This window comes from Parus major, chromosome 23 (genome assembly GCF_001522545.3).
Source record: "Parus major isolate Abel chromosome 23, Parus_major1.1, whole genome shotgun sequence".
NCBI classification, from domain to species: Eukaryota; Metazoa; Chordata; class Aves; order Passeriformes; family Paridae; genus Parus; species Parus major.
Window position 1 is genome coordinate 11,887 of NC_031791.1, and position 13,163 is coordinate 25,049.

The following is a 13,163-nucleotide window of genomic DNA, read 5'->3' on the forward strand; positions in this document are numbered from 1 at the left end:
CAGGGATCAGGGCAGGGATCAGAGTGGGGATCAGGGCAGGGATCAGGGCAGGGATCAGGGCAGGGATCAGAGCAGGGATCAGAGTGGGGATCAGGGCAGGGATCAGGGCAGGGATCAGAGCAGGGATCAGGGCAGGGACCAGGGCAGGGACCAGGGCAGGGATCAGGGCAGGGATCAGGACAGGGATCAGGGCAGGGATCAGAGCGGGGATCAGAGTGGGGATCAGGGTAGGAATCAGAGCAGGGATCGGGGCAGGGATCAGGGCAGGGATCAGGGCAGGGATCAGGACAGGGATCAGGACAGGGATCAGGACAGGGATCAGAGCAGGGATTGGGGCAGGGATCAGGGCAGGGATCAGGGCAGGGATCAGAGTGGGGATCAGGGCAGGGATCAGGGCAGGGATCAGAGTGGGGATCAGGGCAGGGATCAGGGCAGGGATCAGGGCAGGGATCAGGGCAGGGATCGGGGCAGGGATCAGAGTGGGGATCAGGGTAGGAATCAGAGCAGGGATCAGGACAGGGATCGGGGCAGGGATCAGGACAGGGATCAGGGCAGGGATCAGGGCGGGGATCAGGGCGGGGATCAGGGTAGGAATCAGAGCAGGGATCAGGGCAGGGATCAGGGCAGGGATCAGAGCAGGGATCAGGGCAGGGATCAGAGTGGGGAGTGAGGGTCCAGCCCTGATCCCAGCAGCCAGCCCAGCCTTGTCTCTCCTCTCTCTCACAGGTGATGAACATCCGCAGGGTGCTCAGCAGAGTGGAGAAGCCGCAGGGTCTTTACCCCAACTTCCTGAGCCCGGTGACGGGGAGCTGGGTGCAGCGTAGGTATCACCCCACCTCCCCTCCTGCCTGCACCCTTCCAGCCCTCCCATCCCTCCCCAGGAAACAGCAGCAGCAGCTGGCAGAGCAGCCAGGCTGTGGCACACGACACAGCCCAGCTTTGCAGGGTGCAGGGCAGGAATTGTGCACTTCCAGCCGCGTGTCCCAGCTCCAGAGAGAGAAGCAGGGGGTGGTGGCACACGCTCCATCCCACAGCCACTGATCCTGCAGTCAGCACACAGCCCCAGGGGGAGCACAGCGAGATTCCCCTGCATTCCAGGAAACACCTGGAGAGCCACAGGGCTTGGAGGAGCCTCAGATCCCCCTCAGATCCCCCTCAGATCCCCCTCAGATCCAGGGATGAATTCTCCTGTGCGTGGTTCCTGTTACCATGGTACCTCTGCAGAGAGCCATTTGGGAAGGAAGGAGGAGATGAGGTTTTCTTCTCTCCTGTTGGGAGCCCAGCAGTGGAGATGTGGAATTAGGGAGATGCTGCTCTGCTGGGCAAGGGGAGCAATAATCAGGGAAGGTCTGGGAGACAGCAGGGGAATTCTGGAAGCACACAGGGAAAAGATTGTGCCCCTCCTCTCAGAAGTTTGTCCTGTGGTGGGAGCAGGAGATGGCACTTCTGCAGCTCTGACCTCTAAACCTCCACTTTCTGCTCTGTTATTGATCTGCTGGTTTTGGCTGCTGGATTTGATGTTGTCAAAGAAAAGTCTCTTTCTGCAGAGATTGGTTTGAGCCTGTCAGTGGGTGACATTTATTATCCAGGCAGGTTACTCTGAGCCCTCGCATTACCTGGTGTCCCCGTGCTTTGTTGCACTTTTTGCTGGGCTGGATCTCTCCAGACCTTTCCCACTGCTGCTTTTGTGGCTCTGGTGGCAACAGAGCTCTGGCTGTGAGCAATCCCTGACCTTTCACTGGCAGGGCTGCTCCCAGCAAGGTGTCTGGGATGGTCACAATTGTGCCATTAAACCAGAGCTGCCCTTTGCTGCTGTGAGGAAGCCCTCATCTCTTCTGCCACCAACTTAATTCTGTTTTCTGTCTGCTGATTTCACTGCATCGCCCTGAACTTGCTGATGGAAAGAGAGGCCTGTTGGTGCTTTTAAGAGCACATTAAAAGCAGCCTCTGATTGTTTGTGTTGGGACAGGCAGGTTCCTGCCAAAGGAAATTTCCCAGCTCCAGACAGACTTTCACAGGCTGTTTGTGGCAGTTGCTCAGGATCTGACCTTGGGAAATGACTCCATATCCCAGGGAGGGAGAAGAGTGATCAGCCCCTTGTGCATCTCCAGTGCTGCTGGGGAGAAACAGATGAGGACCAGAGCAGGGAGGCACCTGCAGCCTCCTCCCCAGAGGGGCCAGACCCTCATTTTCTCTCTTTGCAGGAAGCTGTTTTCCTTGAAATTGCTGTGATTTTCTTAAAAGGTGTATCTTTGACCTGGCTGAATGAGTGGATGCTGTAAATGAGGAGTGCAGTTGTTACCTCTGGGAATGGAAGCCCAGTCCCCTGCTGAAGGCAGGGATTTATTTATTGATGCAGAGTGCCTGGGAGGCAAACGCTGCCAGGGCTGCTGCCATATGGAAAGCAATTATGTACCAGGGCTGCAGCTTTGGTGAGTTTATGAATGACACACTCAGGATCACAGAGCTGCTCTTTAAAGGCAGGCTGTGCTTGCAAATCCTCTGCCCTCTCTCCTCGCACGGAGGCCGGGTGTTTAATCTCATTGTTTTGCTAGGGATTATTCCCTGGATCATTGGACACAGTGTGTCAGGGATGTTTGCTCTTCAGGTCAGGAAAATGATGCATGGCTGTTGGTTTCTGCTGCTGGGAGGATTCAGCATTTGGAATAAGCCTCGGGGACTTTTATCTGTGTACGAGGAAACAAAAATCTGAGCGGCTCTGAACACTGTGCTTAGCTGGGAAGTGAGGGCCAGGGGTGGACACTGTTAATTAACAGGGATGGCTCAGTCCAGGGAGGGTAATTTGTCTTGCTCTCCTAAAAATGGGAGTGCTTGACTGCTTTAAAGAGTGAGAACGCTGCTGTTCCCCCCGAGGCACAGTTTGGAGCTGTAAAGCCATGCAGCAGCTCCCCCCAGGCTCAAACCCGCAGCTGTCAGGCCCATTTCACACTGCAATTCCTCAGCACCTCCTGGAAGGTCAGAGCAGGGGCTGCTCTTCAGCAGACAGCCTCAGAAATTTGATTTCTGCAGAGGAAAATATGCAGTGCACATTCCTGTACCTGACTTTATCATTTTAATGTGCCAGCAACCCCCAGCCCTCCCCAGGGCTCCGAGTCCCTCCGTGAGCCAGGAATACAAATGGCACAGCCAGGGGTGTCTCCACAGCCCCTTGCTGGCAGCTCTGTGGGATCCAAACACCTCTCCTTCCTTTCCTGAGGCAGGGAGACAGCTCCCAGGGGCTCCATCCAGATGGAAATCTATCAATTCCCACCCCTGCTTTTGGTTTATGAGGGTGGATTTATGATGATGGCTCCATAAACAGGAAGCATCTTCACGCAGAATAAATAACTTGTAAAATAAGGCTTCTGAATGGTTCTGGTAAGGGATACTAATGCTCTGGAAAATGACAGAACATTTTTCTCCTGATTGCACTTTCCACCTTTCTTGCTTTCTGAAAAGCAAATGCTGCAAGCTCTCCCCAGGAAGCCGGGAAGAGGAAGGAGAGAACAAGGGCATTAAATAGGACGTGATTGTTTCTCCTTTGTAAAACAGCTGCTCATTGTATATCATGAACCTGAAACTCTCTCCTGGCTTTCCCACCACAGACCACGTCTCCATCGGGGGGCTCGGGGACAGCTTTTATGAATATCTCATCAAATCCTGGCTGATGTCAGACAAGAAAGACTCTGAAGCTAAAAAGATGTACGACGATGCCTTGGAGGTGAGGAGCCAGGTGCTGCTCTGTGGGTTTTGGGAAGGATGTGGTTCATAAGAAGGTTTCAGACCTTCAGAATAAATCTGTGGGTTTCCTTGGTACCCACTCCTGTCACTAAAGTAACGCTGAGAAAGTTTTTCTTACTGTCCACTCTCTTAAAACCCTGATTTTCATCCCTGATTTTCAACCCTGATTTTCATCCCTGATTTTCATCCCCGATTTTTCATCCCTGATTTTCAGACCTGATTTATTTTCATCCCTTCAGGCCATAGAAAAACATTTGGTGAAAAAATCTGCAGGAGGCTTGACCTACATCGCTGAGTGGAGGGGTGGCATCCTGGACCACAAGATGGGCCACTTGGCCTGTTTCTCTGGGGGCATGATTGCCCTGGGGGCCGAGCACGCTGCGGAGGAGAGGAGGCAGAGGCACATGGAGCTGGCAGCAGAGATCACCAGCACCTGCCACGAGTCCTACACACGCTCAGGTAACCGGGGCTCTCCCTGCTGTGCCTTCCCTGGGATGTGTGGAGGGGACAGAGCGGCTGGGGCAGAGCTGGGAATGGACCCGGGGCTCAATCCTGTCCTTCCACATCCCTCTGCCCTCAGGAGGGGAGGATGAGCAGGGGTTAACTGCAGAGTGTCTCTTTATGGAGCTGAGCAGCCCAGCAGGGCAGTGCTGGAGCCCTGCAGCTGAGAGAGGGGAGCAGGAAAATGGAATTCCTGAGCTTCTCCAACTCTCTGAGTCTTCGTTTCACAAGCTCAGGACAATTTCTTTCACCCCCCAGAGCTGTGGAGGGCAGTGAGGGGCTGGGTTGGTTCTCTGCCTGCAGGAGCTGCTCAGGACACCCCTCCTTTCTTCTCTGCAGCTCCTGGGAGGCTGCAGGCAGCTGAGGCAGCTCTCCAGGACCTTGTCAGGCCCAGGTCTGTCCACAGCTGCATCCAGGGATTGTTCCACACCTTCCCCACACCAGCCAGCCCAGTTTGGTGCCCAGCATGTTTGCCCAATACACTCCAAGCTAACCTGAAATGATGTTTGCACATAACTCTTTTTGCCCCCCCTGCAGCTCTCACAGAACTAAACCATCTGAACTAACAACCCCGTGGCTGTGAGTGCCTGGAGCCAATTTTCACCATCAGCACAGAGAGGACAGCAGGCTGCCCATGCTGCTCCAGCTCTGGCTCAGCAGAGAGTGGCCCCCAGCTCCCAGCAAACACTGCAGGGCCCAGGGAAGGTCTGCAGAGTCATCAGAGGGAGATCATGAAGCACAGCAGCAAGGCAGACACAGCCAGGGGCATGATCACAGAATTATGGAGTGGTTTGGGCTGGAAGGGACCTTAAAATCCATCCCAATCCACCCCCTGCCTTGGGCAGGGACACCTCCCACTGTCCCAGGCTGCTCCCAGCCCCATCCAGCCTGGCCTTGGGCACTGCCAGGGATCCAGGGGCAGCCACAGCTGCTCTGGGAAACCTCCTGAACAAGTTGGTGTCGAAAGCAGGGATTTGAATGCTGGATAATGCTCACAAGAGACAGACTCTTCACCAAACACCAACACACTCCTGATGTTCTGTTCATAAAAGCAGTGCAGTTGGCTGAGCCCTTCCCATCATCCCAAGCCCTTCTCTCCAAAGGCAGAAGAAAAGGTTTAACAAAGCCTTAGCTAAACACTGGCATCCTGAGCAGCATGAAAGCACCTGGCTGGTGCCTCTGCTTGTGCTGCCCTCCCAGTGACAGTTTGTGTGTGTGTGATTCTCCCCAGACACCAAGCTGGGCCCCGAGGCGTTCCGCTTCGACGCGGGGAGCGAGGCCATGGCCACGCGGCTCAGCGAGCGCTACTACATCCTGCGGCCCGAGGTGGTGGAGAGCTACATGTACCTCTGGAGGCTCACCCACGACCCCAAGTACAGGCACTGGGGCTGGGAGGTGGTGCAGGTAAGGCTGCAGAGGCCACGGGGCTCTGGGTGGCTGCATTCCTATGAAAATCTTTGCTTGGGTCACTGGAAGGAGTGGGAATTATTTCAGTTGTGCTGAAATGCTCAAGGTCAGGTTGTGTGGGGTTCTGAGAAGCTTGGGCTAGAGGAAGGTGACNCCCTGATTTTCAACCCTGATTTTCATCCCTGATTTTCATCCCCGATTTTTCATCCCTGATTTTCAGACCTGATTTATTTTCATCCCTTCAGGCCATAGAAAAACATTTGGTGAAAAAATCTGCAGGAGGCTTGACCTACATCGCTGAGTGGAGGGGTGGCATCCTGGACCACAAGATGGGCCACTTGGCCTGTTTCTCTGGGGGCATGATTGCCCTGGGGGCCGAGCACGCTGCGGAGGAGAGGAGGCAGAGGCACATGGAGCTGGCAGCAGAGATCACCAGCACCTGCCACGAGTCCTACACACGCTCAGGTAACCGGGGCTCTCCCTGCTGTGCCTTCCCTGGGATGTGTGGAGGGGACAGAGCGGCTGGGGCAGAGCTGGGAATGGACCCGGGGCTCAATCCTGTCCTTCCACATCCCTCTGCCCTCAGGAGGGGAGGATGAGCAGGGGTTAACTGCAGAGTGTCTCTTTATGGAGCTGAGAAGCCCAGCAGGGCAGTGCTGGAGCCCTGCAGCTGAGAGAGGGGAGCAGGAAAATGGAATTCCTGAGCTTCTCCAACTCTCTGAGTCTTCGTTTCACAAGCTCAGGACAATTTCTTTCACCCCCCAGAGCTGTGGAGGGCAGTGAGGGGCTGGGTTGGTTCTCTGCCTGCAGGAGCTGCTCAGGACACCCCTCCTTTCTTCTCTGCAGCTCCTGGGAGGCTGCAGGCAGCTGAGGCAGCTCTCCAGGACCTTGTCAGGCCCAGGTCTGTCCACAGCTGCATCCAGGGATTGTTCCACACCTTCCCCACACCAGCCAGCCCAGTTTGGTGCCCAGCATGTTTGCCCAATACACTCCAAGCTAACCTGAAATGATGTTTGCACATAACTCTTTCTGCCCCCCCTGCAGCTCTCACAGAACTAAACCATCTGAACTAACAACCCCGTGGCTGTGAGTGCCTGGAGCCAATTTTCACCATCAGCACAGAGAGGACAGCAGGCTGCCCATGCTGCTCCAGCTCTGGAGGCTCAGCAGAGAGTGGCCCCCAGCTCCCAGCAAACACTGCAGGGCCCAGGGAAGGTCTGCAGAGTCATCAGAGGGAGATCATGAAGCACAGCAGCAAGGCAGACACAGCCAGGGGCATGATCACAGAATTATGGAGTGGTTTGGGCTGGAAGGGACCTTAAAATCCATCCCAATCCACCCCCTGCCTTGGGCAGGGACACCTCCCACTGTCCCAGGCTGCTCCCAGCCCCATCCAGCCTGGCCTTGGGCACTGCCAGGGATCCAGGGGCAGCCACAGCTGCTCTGGGAAACCTCCTGAACAAGTTGGTGTCGAAAGCAGGGATTTGAATGCTGGATAATGCTCACAAGAGACAGACTCTTCACCAAACACCAACACACTCCTGATGTTCTGTTCATAAAAGCAGTGCAGTTGGCTGAGCCCTTCCCATCATCCCAAGCCCTTCTCTCCAAAGGCAGAAGAAAAGGTTTAACAAAGCCTTAGCTAAACACTGGCATCCTGAGCAGCATGAAAGCACCTGGCTGGTGCCTCTGCTTGTGCTGCCCTCCCAGTGACAGTTTGTGTGTGTGTGATTCTCCCCAGACACCAAGCTGGGCCCCGAGGCGTTCCGCTTCGACGCGGGGAGCGAGGCCATGGCCACGCGGCTCAGCGAGCGCTACTACATCCTGCGGCCCGAGGTGGTGGAGAGCTACATGTACCTCTGGAGGCTCACCCACGACCCCAAGTACAGGCACTGGGGCTGGGAGGTGGTGCAGGTAAGGCTGCAGAGGCCACGGGGCTCTGGGTGGCTGCATTCCTATGAAAATCTTTGCTTGGGTCACTGGAAGGAGTGGGAATTATTTCAGTTGTGCTGAAATGCTCAAGGTCAGGTTGTGTGGGGTTCTGAGAAGCTTGGGCTAGAGGAAGGTGACCCTGTCCACAGCAGGGGGGTGGAACTGGCTGATTTTGAAGGTTTCTTTCAACCCAAATTGTTCTCAAACCCACAAGCAGTGGGGCAGGAATACTCAGTGCCTCAGTTCCGTGTGTTCTCTCCACTGTGGATGTTTCCTGTGCACTGCCAGCAAGTTCAGGTGTTCCATCTCAGCCAGGCTGATTCCCAGAGCGTGGAGAAAGCCTGCTCTCCTCAGGGAGGGACAGGAGCTGTGTTTGGGATGCAGCCCGTGGTGCTGGATGGGTGCTGAGCTCTGTGTTCCTGCCCCAGGCCCTGGAGAAGCACTGCAGGGTGGAAGCTGGCTTCTCTGGCATCCGAGACGTTTACACCACCACGCCCAGCCACGACAACATGCAGCAGAGCTTCTTCCTCGCAGAGACTCTGAAGTAAGTCTGGGCTCACAGGGGCCTCCCTGAGCAGCACAATTCCTGCAGCAGCAGCTGCTTCACGGGCCCCAGATAATAAAGGGGAAGTCTTCTCTCCCAGGCAGGCAGAGGAGCTTTCAGCATCTTTCCAACCCAAGCCATTCAGGGGGGAAACTGGGCAAGTTTTGGGAAGCTTTGGGAGTTTCCTGCTGCAGAACCTCTGCTGCCCTTGGCTCCCTGGAGGTTCCTGCTGGGTTTGAAGGGCTCTGCTGTGATCCAGAGCTGGGTGAAGTGGGAAGGGTGGGGATTTTCCAAGGAATTAAGAATGTGTCACGCCTACAGAGGCAGCAGCCCCACCACATCCTGCTGCCTGTGCCTGCCTGGAGTCCCTGCTGAGCTCCTGTAACCCCTCCTGCCCCTCTCCTGTGGCTGCAGGTACCTCTATCTTCTGTTCTGTGAAGATGACGTGCTGTCCCTGGAGGACTGGGTGTTCAACACCGAGGCTCATCCCCTGCCCATCAACCACACGGACTTTAAAGCAGCGGTGCAGCCCTGAGGTCCCTGCCCAGCCCCTGCTCCCCCAGCCTGGGCAGACTCTGCTTTTCCTTTCCATTGAAGGAATTCCTCCTGTTCCTGAAATGGTATTTGGGGGCACTAGTCCAATTCCGGACAGTATTTTCTTGGGAAGATGAACCATGACTAAGCACCTTCTTTTCCTCTGTGAGGAGCTCTACTAGGCTGATGATGAGATGTTTATTCTGGGCCATACACAGTTCATAGACATTCCTTTATACAGAGAATTTATATGAAATCCACTGATTTTGCTTTATAGTGGCCAAAGGACTGGAAGTTTGCCATAAAATAAGACTTTACACACACACACACACACACACTCATCCTCCTTTCCTTTCTCTGTTTCATTTCTGCTCTTGGATTTATCACCTTCCCAGTGACCAGCTCTCAATATTCTGGGCTTTGGGGGCTCTTCAGGAGGGACAGGGGAACGAGGAAGGGCTGTTGTCCTTGGTGTGGGAGAGCAGCTGGAATTCCTGGGGATGGCTGAGGAGCCAGCTGAGAGCTCAGCAGTGAAGAGAGGACAGGGAAAGGTGATGTTTTACTGGGAAAATTTAGAGGATTAAACCCTCCACAAACAGGAGCAGCCTCAGGTTGGAATTTGCAGATTTCAGGCCCTGCTCCTCCTGGGGGATTTGAACCACTCTGATCCCTGCTGGAGGGGTAACTCAGCAGGACAGGAGCAATCCAGGAGCTCCTGGGGTGGATTGGTGATAAATTCCTCCTCCAAGGGACACAGGAGCCAACAGAGGGGCTCTGCTGGCCCCAAAATGAAGATCCAAGGCAGGTCTGGCTGCAGTGGCCATGGATGGTGAGTTCAGGATCCTCAGAATTGTAACTAAACCAAAACTTGGCTGCAAAATCCTTGCTCCTGATGTATTTTTATATACCTTTTTTTTTTCTGTGCTCTTAAAACACATTTACCACCCATCACATCTCATTTAACTTTCCTTTATCATTTTTTTTTCTCGTGTTTTTCTACTTTTATTTGGAACTAAATGTTACGAGTCACTTGTAATAATTTTACTGCTGTAATAGTCAGATCTGTGAAACAGAATAAAAGTCTTGTAAAATAAAAAGGCTGTTGGGGTTGATCCTGTAAAAGACCAGTTACTCCATGCTTGGAACAAGACAATACTGGTGGATTTAAAGAGTTTTGTGCAGTAGAAGTTGATTTCTAGGGGAATCTAGGCAGTGTTTGACAGCAAATCCCAGCTCTCTTAAACTGCTGGATCTGGGATCAGCATTGCCTCTGATCACTGCAAAGTTTTGTGGCCCTGGGGGATGGAACATTTTTGTTCATTCTTGTGACATCCTCGTGACAATTGGTTCATTCAGCAGCTTGGGGGAAAAAATAAAGTTGCTTTGAGCAAGTTGTGAAAACAGAAAATGTTGTTTCTAAATTCCTGCCTTTGTAATTCCCCGAGAGAAATAAGATTGTCAGATGGGGACTTAGCATTATCCCAGGGATAAAGCTGCTGCCTGCTAAGCCTGGCCTAGAGGAATGGTTATTGGTAAATAAACATCTCGGGAGTGAGCTGTGTTATCCGGGAGATTTGGGGATGGGGAAGCTCTTGTAGCTCAGAGGATTTTGATAATGGATTAAGGGAATTTCTTAAATAAGACCAGCCTGCTTTTGGAACAACATGGAACGCTGCCTGGCAGAATTTAACCCCCCAAAACAAACAGTGTGGTTCTGGTTTCCTTCAGGAACAGATCCTGCTGTTACACCAGAGCTCCACGCTTGGTTTCCATTTCACACCAGTGAGTGGGAGCATCCCTCACCCTTCCTGAGGAAGTTTCTGCAGCTCAGTGGCCACACCACAGACCAGGAGGTGTTGGAGCTGCCCTGCAGAGCCAAAGCTGATCCCTGACTCTGCTCCCAGGAGCTCCATGCCAGACAGGGCAGAAGCTTTTGGCTGTCTCCGATGGTGCCAAGGCAACTCTGCAAATTCCCCTGCCTGGGCTCCCAGATATCCCCTGGAATCCCCAGGGATTAACCACAGGCATTGAGCTCAGTGTGTTTAGCAGGAGTTAAGATTTACCCCCAGATCAGCTTTGTTCCAAGGCCTGGCCTTGATCCCTACCAGGGATCCTTCTGTCCCGCAGCCCTGCAGGGATGTTTGTCCTGCTGGTGCCTTGAAATGCTTCTGCTCCTCCCTTCCCCGAGCCTTGGCTGGATGCTCCTGCCTGTGGGAGCAGGGGATGGATCCCACCCCAAATTCCTCCCAACAGCTGGGATTTTCCTGCCCAGAGGGAACCCCTTGGTTTCCAGACCTGGAGCAGGTGAGTAAATGGATTTACACCGAACCAGAGGTCTGGCTGTAAATGCCCCATGGAAGGGATGTGGGGAGATGTGTGTCCTTCAGCTGCTCTCCTGCCTTCCAGTCTCAGCTGTGTGGGAATTCTATTATTTTTTGGTCTTTTTTTCCTGCTTGGACTCACCAGGCAATGCCACCAGCCAGGGGTATTGCCCATTTCCCCTGGAACATTCCACTTCTACTTCATAAACTGTGATTACCATCTTAATTTTCACCATCAGAGCTTGTGGCCCTCCTTTGTATCAGAAGGAATCTCCTGTAAATGAAGTTCTGATAACAGAAAGTTGCATCAGTGGTGGAGGTGAAAACTCTTCCCTATCACTTGTACAACCACGGGCTGCTGTTGCCTGGCCTGCACAGAGATAAGACAAAACCATCCAGAAAACAAATGCACCTTTTTCTAACCCACACTTCATTTTAACAGCATTATTAAATTCCCTGGGAAGGCTTTCAGCAGAATTGGTTATTGGATTCAAAAGCCTGGCAGCCAGAGTATTTTTCCACATAGGTTTTGATCTGATCCTTTCATCTGATTGTTTCAGTTGTGATGCACGAGCCCTGGCTCCAGCACCAGCAGAGTCCCAGCAGCTCCTCTGAGCATGTTTGGGGCTTCATTCCCTGAGGAGAATGAATGAATCCTCCAAAGGGATCATGCTGGAGTCAGGAACCCTCTCCACAAAACTCCTGCTTTGTAAAGGATTTTATTTAGGGTTGGTCATGGAGGAGTTGGGAATGCAAGACACAGGAATTGGCTCCTGCTCTGCAGCTGAAGGGTTTGCTTTGAAATGTCTCAAACTTCCTTTTCCTTGCTGGCTGTGCTTTTTCTGGGATGAATTCTCTGATTTCCATGCCTGTGAAGCTTTATCACCTCTGGTTTTCTTGTCCCCTTCCAACCAGGCCTGGATTCCTCTTGTTTCTCTGAGTTTTTCACCCCTGCTGCTACCAACCCCTCACCATTTCCTTATTTTCAGCCCAACTTTCTCCCTTCTCACCAAAGGGAAATCTGGGATAGTTTTTCCTGCTGGGTGGAAATCTTCCCTATTATTATTTTTAGGATTCCCTTTGATCCAGGTGTGCCTGGGTGGGCCCCCCCAGCAGATGTGTGGATATTTAACATTCTTCCCATGTGCTGTAATCCCAGGACCCAGCAGTGGAGAGCCAAGAGCTGTTGGGTTTGTTCTCTTTTGAGGAGCAACAGCCAACCTGAATTATTTCACCTTTTGTCTTTCATTCTCTTTCCCATCAAATAATTCCCCCGTTTCTCATCTTTATGTGGCAGCTGATGGCACTGGAAATGGTTCAGGTGTAAAATGAGCCCTTCCACCTCTCATCATCCAAACAGAATCACCTCAGCTCTGCCAGGACCCCTCCACCAGCTCCTGCTCATTCCCCAGACAAACCAGGACATTTATCCTGTTCCAAACCCATCCCACCCTGCTCCACTCTGTGCTTGGAGCTGGGTTATTCCAGGCCAGCAGCTCTGCACCCCTCACTGCCCAGCCTAATGAGCCCAGCAGGTTTTAAAGCACATCTGCTCCCAGTGCTGAGCTCATCCCCACCTGTCCCTGCTCCCAGACGTCATTTCCACACTCTGCTAATCCTGTTCCTCCCCACAGCCCAAGCCACCATCGGGTTCTTTATGGAGCAGAGTTTCAGGGAAGTTTTCTGCTGTGGTGCAGCTGGCAGAAGGAATTTTCTCCTTCCTCCCTCAGTGCAACAACCCTGACGTAAATCACGAAAATCCCACTTGGTTCCACTGCTCCTCTGCTTGGTCCCATCCTCACCCTCCATCCTCCTCTCTTAATGGCTTGGTCATGCTCTGGCTCATCTCCATCTTGAGAGTTCTTTAAACCTAAAACAAAAACGATTAGGCAGGCTTAGGGTACAGCAGAGCTTCAAAGGATTAAACGCTGACGCTTTCTGCTACCCTCGGAGAGATCAAACACTCGGTGCTGCAGAAATCTCCCCCAGCGATCGGGGATTGCAGCGGGATTGGAAGCACAGAGGAGCAGAAGGATGAGGTATGGGGAGGGATTAAAATGAATAAATATGTGTGTCATGGCCCAGCCACTGCTAAGGGACAATCTGGAGGGAGGCACTGAAAACATGGGGAGGTTGAGAAGTTTGGGGTGGAAATGACCCAAAAAAGTGGCGTGGTGGTAAAA

The 13,163-nt window shown here is 53.0% G+C and overlaps 1 protein-coding gene across 1 annotated transcript in view; it reads left to right on the forward strand.

Moving 5' to 3' along the window:
• LOC107214221 (mannosyl-oligosaccharide 1,2-alpha-mannosidase IC) overlaps positions 1-9,771 on the forward strand; it is a gene marked incomplete at its 5' end in the record, with an annotated part of 20,628 nt that extends 10,857 nt beyond the window's left edge. The window contains 6 exons of the mRNA XM_033519589.1: positions 727-820; positions 3,606-3,721; positions 3,981-4,200; positions 5,474-5,646; positions 8,010-8,125; positions 8,540-9,771. Coding sequence (XP_033375480.1) covers positions 727-820; positions 3,606-3,721; positions 3,981-4,200; positions 5,474-5,646; positions 8,010-8,125; positions 8,540-8,660 — 840 coding nt within the window. The remainder of the gene's footprint in view (positions 1-726; positions 821-3,605; positions 3,722-3,980; positions 4,201-5,473; positions 5,647-8,009; positions 8,126-8,539) is intronic.
• Positions 9,772-13,163: the final 3,392 nt, after the last annotated feature.